General features: G+C 38.4%; 1 protein-coding gene across 1 annotated transcript in view; it reads left to right on the top strand.

The window, feature by feature from the left end:
• The window catches only part of HMCN1 (hemicentin 1), a 392,649-nt gene that overhangs the window by 156,701 nt on the left and 218,771 nt on the right, over positions 1-17,177 (top strand). Inside the window, exons 7-11 of the mRNA XM_054587651.1 lie at positions 4,555-4,675; positions 5,625-5,888; positions 7,082-7,226; positions 11,277-11,398; positions 16,428-16,703. Of these exons, the coding sequence (XP_054443626.1) occupies positions 4,555-4,675; positions 5,625-5,888; positions 7,082-7,226; positions 11,277-11,398; positions 16,428-16,703 (928 nt within the window). The remainder of the gene's footprint in view (positions 1-4,554; positions 4,676-5,624; positions 5,889-7,081; positions 7,227-11,276; positions 11,399-16,427; positions 16,704-17,177) is intronic.

Raw genomic sequence — 17,177 nt, 5'->3', positions numbered from 1 at the left:
TCCTGTTCTCTCTCTCTAAAATCATTAAAAATATCCTTGGGTGATGATTAAAGAAATTAAATTTTCAAAATTAATCAAAATTAATTTTGGTCTTACTCATTTTGTTGCATATCTAGACAGATGCTACAAGATGGCTAAAATCATTTGGAAGAGAAGAGAGGGGGAAAAAATATGCAGCGGGACGTCCTCTCTGCTTGACCCAGTTACAGAATTAGCTGAATTCTCTTCGCTTCTCTGAGACCTTCCTATCATTCAGTTCTCTTCCAGCCCCGCTGCGTCCATAACATGTTAGATTCCAAAGCCTTCTCCCAACATTTCTGCAGTTTTCTGAAAGCTTACTTTTCTACCGTGTCCTTGCCTCCCAATCATTTGTGTGTTGATTCTAACCTTTCGTATTCTGATGCACGGCACAGCTCAGCCCCTTCAGAAAGTTCACAGGAAATCCACTAACAACCATCATTTTGTGAGTGTAGTCGATTTTCCAGTAGGCTTGGGGACACACCTGGAAGCACGTTGGGCCCTTCTGCTCTCTCCTTGGCCCTCCTCTTCCTTTTCCCTCATTCACTTCTCCTTCTCTCCCCAGGATTGTCTCAGAAGGTTGATATTACTTTTCTCTTACATAGAGCACTTCAGCGTATTTCAGCCTTAACTAAAACCAGTGTAACCCAGTCCATTGAGATAAACGCAGGGGCAGCCGCGGGGGCTGGTCTCTCGAGCCACACTGAGTTCACTCCTGGCTCTGCCACCTCTTGTTGCTGTGACTTCAAACAAGTGACTTAACTTCTCTAAGCTGTGAAGTGAGGAAAATGGCAGCACCCTCTCACAGGGGTTTTTCTTTTTGAAAATCAAAGGTGATAATTTATATCAAAGATTTAGCCTGATGTACAGAATGTGTTTCGTATATGTTAGAACTTCTTTCTCCTTTTTTCATTTACTGGTTTGTTTTACCACCGTTATACCTGAAACCTTCATGTTCTTGTTACACTGAAATTTGAAAAAGAGAGGTCAGCTAAGAACCAGAGTAAAATAACAGCTTACTTAAAAAAAAAGGACTAAAATAATATTGATAGTTTTCACCAAGAGATTTAATGTGATGCTTTGTATTCCTAAAATATTATCCTAATATTTTTGCAATGTTTTAAGAGAATGATTAAAAAATGTTAATTACATGCATGAATACCAGAGATCATTTTAACTAAATTAGTTCATTTTTTCTTTTATTATATTTGTAAAATATAATTTTGGTTTATTTGTGATGTCCTTTGCCCTCATCAATCCAGAGTTGGGTATGCATAAAAAAATGACTCATTTGGGAGTATCTTTTATTTATCAACCTTTTAAATTCCATGCAGACATTCCTACTGTTTACATGAAATTAACAAAAATTCTGAACTTACTATCTTTCACGTTTTTAGCATTGCTCAGAGAATAGTCAGCCAATGTTCTTATTTCCACATACTCTGTTAGTATGGTATTTTAAGGATCAAAATTAATTTATTTTACAATAATTTTCTAGAGATTATATGGGGCTCCCTATCATCAACTTAGTTCTATTTTAACATATCATATAGCAACAGAGGATACCATATTTGCAAACACTTCGGTCATTTTTAATTTTCTCATTTAGATATGAAGCCCCCCTTTTTTCCACATGGACTCTTGGTCAATTGGTATGCACACAGAACACTTGGCAGCCGATTAGCACTTAATAGCATTCATTTGACAAATTGTGCCATATTTTCCCTCGTAGCCTCAACAGCTGTTTTATCATAGGCGACTTTCTGAGCAGCAAGGCAACTTACAGTGATATATGATGTCAGTATATAAATTGAAAACAACTCATCATCATATGGACCATTTGTTTAACCTCACAGGAAATCAGCAGGCGATAGTGTCTTCAGCGAAGCCACATATTATCTAAAACAGCTGAAATTAGAAAGGTTTTTTAATAACCGTAAAGGAAATCCCCGATTTAAAATAGGATCATTCCTTTTTTGTGTCTGTTCTGTAAAATTTATAACACGTTTCCCTTTAGAAATAATGGAATAAGTAGCACTATTGAGACCTTTCCATTTACACACACGATCCTTTGTAACCCTTATGAAATTGAGCCATAGTAGTTACCAGCATCATTTAGGTTAAGAATACAACACCACTGATTTAATGAAGATGTGTTTGTCTTCTTTTTCTTCACTTCATTTGCCTTCCCTTTGAGTGCTTGCAGATTCTGCTCAATGAGGAATAAATTTGGGAGCAACAGAGACACATACATCTCTTCCCCTTTCCTCTCCTCATTGGCAAATAAGAAGAAGCCACGGTGATTTAGGGACTACTGTGCAGCTTGCATTGTGTCATTGCTCTGATACCTACATATGTGTTGAAACTCAGATAAATACGCGGTGCCCTCTGTTATCATATGAATGCTCTTCCCTCACTCCTGTCTTCTGCTTTTGCTTAAATGTGGCTATCCTCTCGTTCTTTTATTTTGAGACAAAATCTTGGCGGCCTCCTTATCTGTGCAGTGGTAGTAATTATGATATGTATCTGATAGAATTGCAAGGAGGATTATATAAGCCAATGTATTTAAAGTGTCTGCACATAGAGAACATGAGCAATAAATGGTAGTGTTATTGATTTATCCTGTGCCCCTAATACAAGTTATTTTTTATTTACACACATGAGTCACTTTGGTACATAAGTATAATTCACCATTTAGTCCAGCCACCGTCTGCTTTAGGAGGTGTTAGCTGAATGACAGGCTAGTCTGTTATTTCTGTGTACATATTAGTATTTCTGTCACTACATTGTCAACATAAGAAATATCCAAACCTGTAAGAATTTTTATGAGTTTATTTGAGACAAACTGACGACAATTGCCAGGAAGCAAAATCTCGATGGATTGAGAAAGTGCTGCACAGAATGGCAGTTATGCACCTTATTTTATAATTAGAATCAAAGGAGGAGGCGTGAAGTAGTTACATGAAATCCACAGGTGATAGATCAGGGAGGCAGGAGAAAGCAAAGTTGGGTGGGGCTAGAATCTCTGGGATTGGATAGGAAGTGAAACATACTTCTTTTACTTTTGTGGGTAAAGGATAGCTAACAGTCAACACTTAACATGATAATAACAAGGAAGGGATTTGTGGTCTTTGCTTTGGTGGTTGTGCTTTGAGGGAAAAAAGGAAATTACTTTGATATTCCAAAGGTATGTTATCAAGTATGTTATTGTATATACAAAAAAAAAAAAAAAAAAAGACAAAAAACAGGCTCAGTTTAGGTGAAAATTGACCTTTGTTACGGAGAAATACTGCCCTAGGACCTGACTACCTGCCATGACCGGCTTTTAGTTAGAAAGTGCCAGTTTCAGACCATCCTTTGTTGTTACTCTGAGTCTCGGAGTTTGTAAGGCTGCCTCCTCCCCTGAGCTTGCCAGGTTTAGTATGTGGCCCCCTTTTCACCCGCTACATCACATTAAAGATTCCAATTTATCCATCCATCTCCCTCACTGGCCAGGAGCTCAGAGAGAGCGAGGACTGCGTCTCACTCATATCTGTGTCTGAAGCGCTGAGTGCCTTGGCTGGGACTCTGCTGAGCGGAGCATGCTGGGCACAGAGATTTGCCTCACGGTCAGCTCCCATGTTTGTCCTGGCCGTATCTTCTCAGAGGCACAGGGAAAGGAAACAGCTTTCTTAATGCAACCTTTAGGGTTTAAGGAGAACATTTCCTCATTAATTCATTTCCTCAATATTTGCTCAGTGTCTACATGTGAACCACAGTGAACAAAACAAAGATCCATGTCCTCATAGAGCTTTTACAGATTGACTCCAGGTTCACTTGCTAGTGACTAAACACCTGTATCATTTACCATTGGGTATGCAATATGTTACTGAATTGTATTTTTTTAAAGATTTTATGTATTTATTTTTAGAGTGATAAGAAGGGAGGGAGAAAGAGAGGGAGTAAAACAGTTATGTGAGAGGGAAACATCAATCAGTTGCCTCTTGTACACTCCCTGACCAGGGACCAAACCCACAACCCAAGCATGTTCCCTGACTGGGAATCGAACCAGCAACATTTCTCTGTGCAGAAGGATACCCAACCAACTCAGCCATACCGGTCAGGGCCTGAATTGTACTTTAGAGCAGTCCCCTGGAATGTGTTATAAAACATGCATTTGAGATAGAGAATCAGCTCTAGCTGGTGGCTCAGCAGACTGAGCACCAGCCTGTGAACCAAAGGGTCGCCGGTTTGATTCCCAGCGTAGGGCACATGCCTGGATTGCAGGCGAGGTCCCCGACAGGAGGCACGCGAAATGCAAACACAAACTGATGTTTCTGTCCCTCTCTCTCTCCTTCTCTTCCCCTCTCTAAAAATGAATAAATAAAAATTTTAAAAAAGATAATAGAATCATAGTTAAGTTCAGAATACTCAGATCAGAGCCCCGCTTACTGAATATCAATCTTCATAAACACCCAGCGGTTCCCCCTGCTGATGTTCAGTATGACCAGCATCCTGGATCTGCTCCTGATGGGGTTTGTCCTTAAACATTTTCAGACTTCCAGCAGTGGGAGGCACTCTGTTCGCATCACCGGCCTCAGTACCATTGATTTCCGAGCTGGTTTTTCCCGAAAGCCTACCCTGGACTTCAAAAAAACACTCAGCAGACCAGTACAAGGTTTGTATGTGCACATTACTGAAATTGGCATGCTAGATGTCCGAGTGAACACATTTCTCAGAATGTCTGTGCTTTTATGGTTCTGTTCTAGTCAGTAAAATTGGGAAACAGAGCACCTTTAAACATGATTGCGCTCTTGGCCCACTCTGCTTTTCAACGTGTTGTCCCAAGAGCAGTGAGGCTGAACTCACTCAGGGAGACGGTCAAAAATTAAGATTCCTGGGTCCTTCCCCAGGTCTCCTGCAATAGATCCACAGGAGATAGGGCCCAGGAACATGTGCTTCAAGGAGTACCCCCAGTGGTGCTTACACTTACTAAACTTCAAAAATGACTGGCCCAGATCTTGAGACTTTCTGTTACTAACATCTGTAAAGTCTTGTCAAAGTGAACAGATGTATTGTGTGTGTGTACATATGTCTAAAATGTTAAAGATATTATATATCGTTATACTGTCAAAGGTGAAATTATTGCTAGTTTTTAAAGCTTGTTCTTCCTTTTTTTGTTTTTGTTTTTTCCTTCTCTTATTTTATTCGCTCATGGTTATTTGTGGTTTTAGAGCTATAAAAAGAGCTGAGTCCTACTGTGACTCTTTAAATTTCTTCTTCTGCTTCTTGTTCATTTATTTTTATTGCTGCAGTTACTGGAAGGATACAAAGAGTGAACTTTAAAAATGCTCATGTAATCGAACATCATACAACATAGTATTCACAATTTTAATTTTTCTATATAAACATAGTTAAAAGACCACAAAATAATCACTTAAGATTTTCTAAGTTTCTGTCATCATGAATAAATTATCTTTTATGTAGAAAATATTCTACAACTTGGCCACAATTTGTAGACCAGTCTGTAGTTCTTATGGTCCTTATAATCTGTTATTATAAAGCAAAAAGTTGCCTTGTTATCAAACATATTATGTATAAATAATAACAAAGTCTTTCTCTTGTAGGAATACCTACCTATGTGCTTCTGAATACTTCCGGAATTGCCGTTCCGGCTAGAGTAGACCGTCTTGAACTTCTGAGCACCTCAGGCAGTTCTCTTAAGACAATTCCTGTTAAATACTACCCAGATCGAAAGCCTTATGGCATATGGAATATTTCTGACTTTTTACCACCAAATGAAGCTTTCTTTCTCAAAGTAGCAGGTTATGATAAGGATGATTATCTCTTCCAGAGAGTATCAAGTGTTTCCTTTTCTAGTATTGTCCCAGGTGAGACATCATTTTATTCACCACTACAGTATTGATAGCTTAATGGCGGGTGGAGGTGGTTGAATAAAGTTAAAAATAACATACTACATTGTAACTGGGTTACCAAACTGATGAGCATTTACACATAGGTTATGTAACTTTTCTTAATCGTAAAAGAGCACATCCAAAGTTTCATGTTATGTCTCACTGATTGTAGATCTAGAAATTTTTATGATGTCAGTCAATGTAAGAAGTCAAACTGGGAAATACTGGTGCTCTTATTCCTCTTCCAAAGTCTGGCATATGTGTTTAATGTTTGAATAAGCTTTCGAAATTGGCTTAGTGCACTATTTATGTACAACTGTCAGAAACCTCCTACTTTGTAGTTCATTGTAAACAATCAATGATGATTCTGACTTTATTTGGTAAGTTGGTTTGTTAGTTAGTAAACTAGTTATTTATGTGTTTGCTATTGTCTAGAGATGATACACAACTTAGAGATTATTCATAGGTATGAAGTAGCTTTTCAACTTGTCTATACTTGAGCTATTTCTTAAGGATGATGACTAAACTCTGATCAAAACATTAGAATTATAGACATATAGGATTGTTTCTAATATTATAGTATTGGATGGAAGAATAATGTTTATACATAAGGCTGTGATTTGGAAAAATCAGGAAAAACTCTGTAGTCATTGTTTAAAGTTCTAGAATGGAACCAACATCAATGGTGCCTTATTTAGAATATTCAAAGTTAGTTGTCTTGGCTCCTAATTTGAATATGAAAATCTATTAGAGTCTTAAAAATAAATTTTTCCATTCTTTTTAAAAAAATAATCACCCTATGAATTCATTTCTAAGATGTGGGTTCTTTTCATATATTTACATTTTTGTAAACAAAACATTTTCTACAATTAGTGATATATTGTAACTAATTGGGTAGCTTTTTTTTTTCCTATCTTGGCAGTATAAAAAATAATGTCATATTTAAAAATCATGGAGTCTTAGATTCAGTGAATACTTTGGTACAGGGTTCATGAAGACATTGAAATTAATAAGCTTTGCGTGCAGAGAGATAATTAAAGTGACTTTTAGTGATTTAGATGAACTGGAATACAGAAGATTTCTTGGGAGAATTTTGAAGCTTTTGAATGGCTTAACAAGAAGTACCTGATACCCCTGTGCTCTTCTCACCCATGTCCTTTTCCCCGTAGACCCTCCCAAAGTTACAATGCCTAAGAAGACCCCAGGGTACTACCTGCAGCCGGGCCGAATTCCCTGCTCTGTTGAAAGTCTTCTGCCCTTTACCTTGAGCTTTGTCAGAAATGGAATCCTACTTGGAGTAGACCAGTATTTGAAGTGGGTACATGTTCCTATTCATAACTTATAGCATTAAACATCTACATACAAATAATACTGGCCCTGGCCAGGTAGCTCAATTGGTTAGAGCATGGTTCTGATATGCCAAGGTGGTGGGTTTGATCCTTAGTTGGGCACATACAAGAATCAACCAATCAATGAAAAACTAAGTGGAACAAATCAATGTTTCTCCCTTTCTCCCTCCCTCATTCCCCCCCTCTCAAAAATCAAAACATAAAAATTTTAATACAAATAATGCTTACTTGTAGAAGATACTTATTATAATGTGCTTTTTATTAGACATTCTTATTTATTTGCTCTATAACCTTGGAATATAGGAGTGAACAAAACAGATATAAGCCTGTGCCCTTGTGCAGCCTGTACTGTGTTGGAGGAAGACAGAAAAAGAGGTGATAAATATAATATGTTAACATGATAAATGCTAGAATCTGAATTTTATGCAATTGGAGGTTCCCTTGTTCAGTCAAAGAATACAAAATTATGAATACAAAGTTAGGTACCAAACCTTGGAAGGGTCCTTGAAGATGAGAGGCCCTGAAGCTTGAGCTCTACTGGCTTCCAGGTGCACATGTCTCTGAATCTGATTTCAAGTGTTACGATAAGTAGATCTGATCAGGTCTAAAGCAAAATGCAAAGCAGGTTCATCAGAACAGGTAACCCTGGTAGGTGGGGTGCATTCGTTTTGGTCAAGTTGTAATTTTAAAATTCAAGATAAGGGGCATCAGTGTAAAGACCTGACCATGGTGAGAAAGATGGTTGTGCAGATATCAGGAAAGAGTGTGCACATGCTAGGACCAGCGAGTGAACAAGGGCATGTGGAGAAGAAAGACAGGAAGGAAGCCAGTGTGGCGGGAGCCCAGTAAGCTGGGGGGAGAAAGGCAGAAGGTGAGGTCAGGGAGAAGTGGTGTGTACTGGTGTGGGGTGCCAGCTGGAACACAAACCTATGTGTCCACAATGCATCCAGGGGCGGGCAAAAGTAGGTTTGCAGTCGTGAGTATAGGAAACACAGAGTTTATTCTTCTATTATTATTTGTTAATTATTGTATTATTTTCCATATGAACAGCTGTAAACTTCCTTTAGCCCCACCCTGTATAACAATGGGATTGGGCTAGAGGGCACCAACTGTCCTTGTGACAATGGGTGACTATTTTAGACAAATATAAATAACCTAATAAAAATTAAGTAGACCTTGAAAACTAGAGGATGTTCTGGGAAATGTATTTTTTTTAACTTACTATGAAATCAACTACATTTTGGGGGAAAAAACTCTAGGAATTATTTTACAAAACTTTCATACTGTTAATTCAATATTAATATAAATAACTTCCATAAGATGTTAAATATTTGACAGACTTAGTTTATACAGTGTCTTTATGGGGTAGACATTGTAAGTCAAAACTATGGCAGGAATGTTCCTTATGAATTTATAAGTTTTTCCATTATTTAAAGATTTAACTGCATTATTTCCTGCCACTTTTTCCTCACATAGTATATCTTGATGATTTACTTAGCTGCATATTTAAAAACCATAAATCAAACCTAACTGACCAGGATATCAAATGACGAAGCTACATACCTAAGTGATGAAGTCAAAACATTCTGCTTTATGTTTAAATAGTAACATTTTGCAAAGACATGAGATTCTTTATACACATTAATTCATTAATTCCATGCAATTTCTGGGAGGTAAGCCACAAGAATTCATTCCCTCATTTTTCCAGCTCTGTGATGTGGAGATGTGACAGATCTTGCTGACATATATTGGAGGTTTTTGGATATGAGAGGCTAAAGACAGAATTAGGCATGGGTGATGATAGATTGGTACTCAAACCCCGATTCACTCACACATCTTTGAGCTAAACTTCCTAATAACTTGAGACATATGACTGAATCTTTGTTATGCGAATCACTATGGTCACTAGGGGAATATAAGATAAATAGTTTGTATTAACAGCGGAACACATTTTTATTTGACATATTCTTTCCCCTACTCCAAGGCCATACCTTCAAAACTTTTTATTGTGGCCATATTGCCTGAATGTCAACTGAGAAGGCTACATGAAAGAGAGAATTATTTTCATGTAATAGTTCATAACGGAGAGAAGAACTAGGATAACTGTAAAGAACATTCTCCAAGCAATCTGTACACTGGTTATGTGCCTTTGAACAAATTACTTGTCCTTTCTGGATCTCAACTTTCTCTTTTTTAAAACGAGGGGCTGGGACAATTCTAGTCCCAGGACTAGAAGCTGGGACTAGAATTGTCCCTTTCTGTTCTAAATTTCTACATGTAACATTTTTGATGAATCCTAATATTCATCAGGGTCCAGCAGAAGTAGCGCCAGTGAGTGTGGTTGTTAGGGTACGTGAATGTCTCGAACAAGACAGACAGCAATTTGAATATTTCACCTAAAATGTCATCTGGTGTGCTTGAGTGTGATACTATTATGTTACAGAATCACATGGGTATGGTTTTGTAATAAAAGGTTTAGTAATAAAAATGGGGCGTTATTTGTGCCAGACTCTGTATGTTTGGCTCTGAAGTGGGGACTACAAAGGACACAAAAGACATATGTATTTTGAATGTCTGCCTCTCTGGGGCTTTCCAGGGCCTCCAGACAATGACATTGATAAACTTGGCCTGAGTAAACTGCTGTTAAGCATTCGAGATCCAGCTTAGGGGATCAGGACAGCACAGAGAGTCCCGTCACCTTCCGTTTTCTTCTGAGTGTGACAGTAAGGACCGCTCACACCTTGTATATACACAATCGAAAGGAAATGGCATTAACTGAATAGTCTCAGTAACTAAGGTATACGGGACAATGATATTGTTTAATTTCTGACTTTTCTGATGTCAGGAACCTGTGCCTTAACTTTCTCCTGCCAGCTCTAGTGTAGTGCTAAATGTGCACTCAGGGCTCAGTTATTCCTTCATGGCCGTTTGGCCATGGGTTTCTCTGGACAGCAAGAGAGCTGGAATCTTTACTGTGCGGTATCGTGACACAATTTCTGGCTTCAGTGGAAGATGTCTTGACTTCACAATGAGATCTTTTATCTCATCTGTATCTTGGATGTTTAAAAGGTTACAAAAAGGAGCTGTGGATGATTGTAAGAAAAAATTATGGAAATATTCATGAACTTCAATTGTTTTAAAACAAAATAAGGCTTGCTTCACGGATTATTGGAATCTTTTAAATAAGAACTGGACTTCTATTACTCAGACAATGAGAAATAATTTGAACAGTTTTAGAGAACAAAGTATAAATGTTTATTAAAGGAACGAATACACAATACAGCAAAGCAATTTTTTTTTACATAAATGACCAGTGTGACTATAAGACAAGAGGGTTTATATTTTCTTTTTTAAATATATACATAGATTGAACCATATATGGTAAATAGTCTTATATGGAACTTCTATATAAGAAAGTAAAAGAGTGTTTATCTTTTTGGAATCAAAAAGTCTATTTTCTACCCTCAAACTGGTTGATTGCTTTGTTTAAGAACCTCACTGAACATGACCAAAAACTGAAAATGATAGGAAGAGAAGATTTAAGGAGTATTTCTCTAACAGATCTTTATCGTGTATTTTGACATAGCCAGAATATATTTCCCTAAAGAAACTTATAATCTCTGTAACTTACTGTCTCTTTGCTCAGAGTAGAGAAACTCAACTTTCTAATTAAAATATAAAAGTTGTATAATTTTAAGCCAGCAAGAACTCTGCAGTTTTATTTATTTACTTGATCTTTCAAGAGAGAGGAAGGGAGGGAGAGAGAAGCACCGATCTGTTGTTCTGCCCATTTAGGCATTCCTTGGATGACTCTTGTATGTGCCCTGAGCCATGATTGAACCTGCAGCCTTGGCATACAGGGACAACGCTCTAACTGACTGAGCTACACGAGCCAGGGCTCGTTCTCTTGATGGTGTCTCTTGAACGAAGGCTTCAGAACAAATAGTGGAATCACTGCTTTCAACTCAGTCTTATTTTTATAGTAACTAAAAATGTTTCTGCTTTCTTACCCCAGGGAATCTGCCACTGTGAACTGGGATATTGAAAAGGTCACCTTGACTGACGAAGGCTCCTATGAGTGCATCGCTGCCAGCGATGCCGGGACTGGACGGGCCCAGACATTTTTTGATGTGTCAGGTGATTATCACCAATTGCTTTGCCGCTTCCTGAGTGTTCACGCAGCTATGGAAATGGGGTGTTTGCCTATCCTGGCGTCACCATGTACTGGCTGGGTGGCCCTCCTTGGGCCACTTCCTTAAGCACTCAGTGTCTTGGTTTCCCCAACTATAAAATGAGGATAAGAACACTAATAGTATCTCATGAAGAAACTGTGGGAATTAAATGAGATACAATATCAAAAATGAGTAACACACTTGAAGGGAGACTGACACATGGAACCAATAATAGGTATTAGCTATTATTATTATATTGTTGTTATCAACAATATTGCTATAAACTAGAGGCTTAATACATCATTTTTGTAATGGCCATATAGCATTTTCTTTTGAAAAAATAAATTTTAAAAAAGGAAGGGATCTGTTGTGATAATATTAAGGTTAAATTTTCTGTTTTCTTCTATATTCATAATGAACTGAGTGCTTTTATGAATGGATTCTGACAGTGAAATTGAAGACCATAAAGGGTGGCTACAATATTAGCGGCTACAATATTAGCATTAAGAAGGGCAGAAGACCTGCTCATTATTTTACATTTAGATAGTGTGTTTCCTATGAATAAAGGAGAGAGAAGGCTCAGATTATTTCATCAGGTAGAATGTCTTTTAGTGAAAAAGACTATTTTTTTCTCTATTCTCACAGAATTCTTAGGAAACAACAATAACAAAAAAACTATGAGGCATAATCAATGACCAGAATTTAAGCCACTTATTCAGCATATATTTAGAATTTATCGGATTGTTTTGACTGATTTATTTTCTGCCTGCCCTGTAGACTAGCATTGCTGAGCATTTAATAGTAAGTGTATTCTCACCTAGATGTGGCCACTGAGTTCCTAACAATGTCTGTATCTGCTTTTAGTATTGATGTGTATTTTCTGGAGACTGCTTGAGATAAAAGAAGCTTTATAATTGTTTAGAAGACTAGGATCTGTGTTTGTTATCAATAAGCCCAAGCTGAACTTTAAAACAGAGGCGTGCAACCATGTGCTTCTTGCAGTAAATTATTTGTATTCTCTTATTCTTAGAAAAATAAAGCTTGTCCTCTGGAACAATTTAGCAAGTTGACATGCATCATAAAGCATCCATTTTTTTTCATCTCCAGTAATTATTAAAAGCATTGGAATTGTGTCAACATTCCTCAGCTTCTGGGAAAACAAACACTTGAGCACTGGAGTTGTTTTCCCAGCAATATTCATTAAGGGAAGGACAACAGGGAAAGAGGCTTGAGTGAGTCGATTCAGACATCTTGCATAAATGCCTGGGAAGCACCAGTAAGAACTTATGAACTGACTGTGAGGAATCTGGCTCACTGGTGTCAGCGGCTTCTGTGTGCATGCTCTGCGCAGGCCCTTCCCGTCCATGCCGGCGCCAGCCGAGCAGCGGTATCACTTGGAAATTGGACGAAGCCAATTTTCAGGGATTGTGTCCCACTCGGTCGTTTATGAAAGAAGGAGGCAGAGGTGTTGGTGGTAATGGCAGTGACTGTAACAGCAGAAGTAACAAGCAAGTGCCCCTGTCGACTCAAAAGAATGGACATTTCTTTCTTGGGCTAATTTTTACTTCACACGCCAGCCTCAATTCTGAGCCCACTTCTGAATCAAACTTCCATACTGGAATCAGGTGCAAATTCACAGGATAGGTAGATATTATATTTTGGGCAGCGGTGTTAGGTAACATGGCAATATGGGATAATGATATTATATCACTGTGGATATTATTTTACAAAGTTAATGAGCACTCAAGAGCAGTTTAGAGAAAAACTAAATTTTGACCAGTATGTTACCTCAATTATTTTCAACATTTTCTTTTAGCTTACATGTTTAAGGATTTTTGGTTCATTGGAAATTTTGGTTATGGATTGTTTAAAATGTGAAGAACATTATATATTTCTTTAATTACATATACACATGTAGAAATTAATTACTAAAACTGCAAAAGCAGGAAAAAATATTATGGAGTGATATTTGATAATTTAGTTGTCATATTAATTTTCTCTACTGAATTTCATTATTAAGGCAATTCCCCAACCCCCATGCAGGCGCATGCATGTGTCTGCAGACAGACAGACAGACAGACACACACACACACACACACACACACGCACAACCTAAAATTCTGGGTTTAGGTAAAGTACGGAAAAGAGAAAATTTGTCAGCAGCATGTCAGTGACAGGCAATCGAAAACTGTAAGTACAGGAATCTCTTTTAGAGCAAGATAAGATTTAAAAATATTATTACACCACCTTATCACATTATAGCTAAAGAAACTGAAGCTCAGAGCAAGCAAGTGACCCATTTTTGATCAGCTGGAAAGATGGTAAGGAAAAGATTCCTGGCCTCCTGACTCAGTCTAATGATCTTTACCTGACGTTGCAGGGACTATGCTTGTCATTCTTTCTCTCTCCAGTGTGAGGTTCTCTGGTCCCCTAACCCTCCCTCAGTCATTTTTCCACTGAGGAATGACTGCCCTTCATCCTCCCAGCACCAGGCTATTTCCGGTAATCTGTTACCTTGATTTCCTTTGTAGACTGCTGTAATTCACTTTCATCATCTTCCCCGTCACCTCCGCATTTATTCGTGCACGCATAAATCTTTCAGCATGCATAATATTTATTGTCGCTAGGTATTTATGCAGTGGCAATATTGTATGCCATATTTCAAATTTCACCTGTTCCTGTATGTTATTAGAAAATTGGCATTTTATGCATTTGAGTTCATATGTGAAGAAGATGTAGACTTTGAGGCAGGCTCTGCCTGCAAGGGGGTTATGGAGGAATTTGCTAGATAGAAGCACCTGTAAGGGAGTGAGGAAGTGGAAGAAGTTATATTGTGATGGAGACACAACAGGAGCCCCAGCTGACCCCGCAGGGAACTCTGGAGCTGGTATGACCCTGAGCTGAGGCAAGAGGGCTGGGCCCTTGTTCCCTCATGACGTGGTCACTGGAAGTGAGCCCGCTGGAAACAGGGCTTGACCCTGAGCGTGAGACCTCCCTTGACAATGAGCTGTCAGTAAGCAATCAGCGAGCACAGCAGCTGGAGAAATGAGAGCCACGGTCCTCACGGGGGATCTAGGCATGCGTCCGTCACGGGGATCTCATGTTTTCTAAAGCGCTTATAAAATCCCTGGTCTGGGTGAAGACGTTTGTTTAAAAAATAAAGTATCGATGGTAGTGACAATGACTATAACAGCAAAAGAAACAGCACATACCCCTTTGCACTTAAAGGAGTGGGCACTTCTTTCTGGGCTGACTTGGGCTTACCCCGCCCGCCTCCGAGCTCCACCCGCCTCTCACCCTCCCCCAGCCTAGGCGGAGGACTCGGCGCCGCCACCCTGCTTTGTGGTCTCAGAAAGGTTTTGATAGAGTGTGAACACGTGCGCACACACAATCACTTCCAGATCCTCAGTGGGTCTCGTGTGTTAGAATCCCAGAACCATACGAGCTTGTATGTTAGATTCATAGAACCTTAGCACTGGAGAGGGCTTTTAAGACGAACAAATCAATCCCCTTGTTTTTCAGAAAAGGAAACAAACGCTGCACATAAATGGACTCATCTAAGGCCACACAAATAGGGGTAGAGCTAGGCATGTTGTGTTTGCCAGATTTTGCAAATGAAAACATAGGATGCCCAGTTAAATTTGAATTTCATGTAAGAGTGTCCCAAATATTCCATGAGCCCTAGTTATACTAAAATATTATTTGATGTTTATCCGAAGTTCAAATTTAACAAAGTGCTCTGTATTTTGTCTTTCAAACCTCGCCAGGCTCCAATCAGAGCGTCCCAACATTGCTATGTTCTCTTTCCACTCTATTCACCAGCTGTTTGCCTAAGAGATTTTAAAAACATAGCAGAATGATAAAATATATGTTTATTTTTTATAATTTAAAATAGCACACACTCCTCTAAAAATGTTTGGGAAAAAAGGATAAATAAAGGAAAATCTGGAATATATACACATTTCTTTCACTCAGTGATAACCACTGTGGTTTTGGCATATTGTTTCCAGGTTTTATTCTAGGCTTATGATATTCATCTGCACTTATATGTCATTTTAAATAAAGAAGGATAGTTTGAATATCTGGTGCTCTTTTATAGTTAAACTAAAACAGACGTAGGGGTTTCCAGCTAGCACGGCTCACCGCAGATTTTATTCCGGTATCAGTCCTCAGTAATGGTTTGCTGCAGCAGATCATTTGAAAGCATTTGGGCAGAGTGAGCTTTAGAGAGACAATCCGATTTATTCTCAAACCAGACTCGAGCACTAAGTGACTCTCTCTGGAAATGTTGGTTAAACAGTTTTAGTAAGTGGCTTTCGACAACACCAGAAATTTGCGTGCATTAGTCAGCGCCTTTGTGTACGTGACTCTAGGTATACAATTTTATTAAAGGTTTGTCCCTACTGTTGGCTTGTTCTTCTTGAATAAAAATGTTCCCCGTCCCTGCTGCGGCAACATTTGTCTTACTCTACTGTTGTACTATTGTATCTTGTTAATAAGATTGTATCTTATCTTTGCCATATCGACCATACTTTATGTGCCATTTCCTTTAAAACACTAAATAAATATTTTTAATTTATTGGGCTGACATTGGTTAATAAAATTATGTGGGTTTCAGGTGTGCAATTCTATGACACATAAATATTTTTAAATGAAGAAATCTTAAAATTTACTTCCTTCAAAACTCAAATCCAGATTTGACTTATTCCCAATCCTAAATCAGTTTAGTCATATCCTTTTGCCATACCTCTCTTTATAATTTATAGATTTAGCCTTGAATATACTTTGGTATGTAAATAAGCTCTATTTTTTAAGGCATGTTTCAACTAGATGACTTTCTTGAGGTGATAGGCATGTATTAATGAGTAAGTTCTGTTGCACTGCATCTTTTCTACTGGAGAGTCAATCCATACTAATTCAATTTTTAAACCACCTCCATAAGCGAGCAAGACAGCTTTTGGGTCTCTTGATTTGAATCTTTTCATTTTTCATAGAGCCCCCTCCGGTCATCCAAGTGCCTAGCAATGTTACCGTCGCTCCTGGGGAAAGAGCGGTTTTGACATGTCTCGTCACCAGCACAGTGGATTACAACCTAACCTGGCAGAGGAACGACAGAGACATTCGACTGGCAGACCCAGCACGGACGCGAGTCTTGGCCAACCTCTCCCTGGAGCTCAGGACTGTGAAGCCCACCGATGCTGGAGAGTACCACTGCCTGGTTTCCAACGAAGGAGGGTCATCTGCTGCGTCGGTTTTCCTTACAGTGCAAGGTACTGTGCCAATGATAACTTCTGAGTCATAGTGTCTTCCCGTCTCTTCCTTCGATCTCTGTTCCCTTAGGTTGGCCGCGGGAGAGGGACGGTATCTACCCAAACAATTACATTTTGGATGATAGAATGCTTGTGGACCTTGACTGGTCGGTCTGCAGCTGACTAACCTGGAAACTGACACATCAGTATTAAATATGTGACTTTAAAGCAGACACGACTAATCCTAGTAGTTGAACACTTTTATTTCAAGAAAATATAAATAGAAATTGTCTCTAGATGATTTAATAGTTTTAAATTCTCCAATCTGTCCTGTGGATATTTTAAAAATCTAATTGTTTTAATGACTGGTTCCAGAAATTTCTTCCCAATTTGAGTATATTAGTGTCATATCTAATTAATGTACTTATATTGTTTTAATTAAGGTTTAAGATGTTTCTCATCTTGGTTTAATTTTCTTGAAACTTTAGCAGAATT

The sequence above is a fragment of the Pteronotus mesoamericanus genome, unplaced genomic scaffold, assembly GCF_021234165.1.
Source record: "Pteronotus mesoamericanus isolate MK-2021 breed Mesoamerican mustached bat unplaced genomic scaffold, CSHL_Meso_final scaffold_1186, whole genome shotgun sequence".
NCBI lineage: Eukaryota > Metazoa > Chordata > Mammalia > Chiroptera > Mormoopidae > Pteronotus > Pteronotus mesoamericanus.
This window is presented reverse-complemented; position numbering and strand designations above follow the sequence as displayed.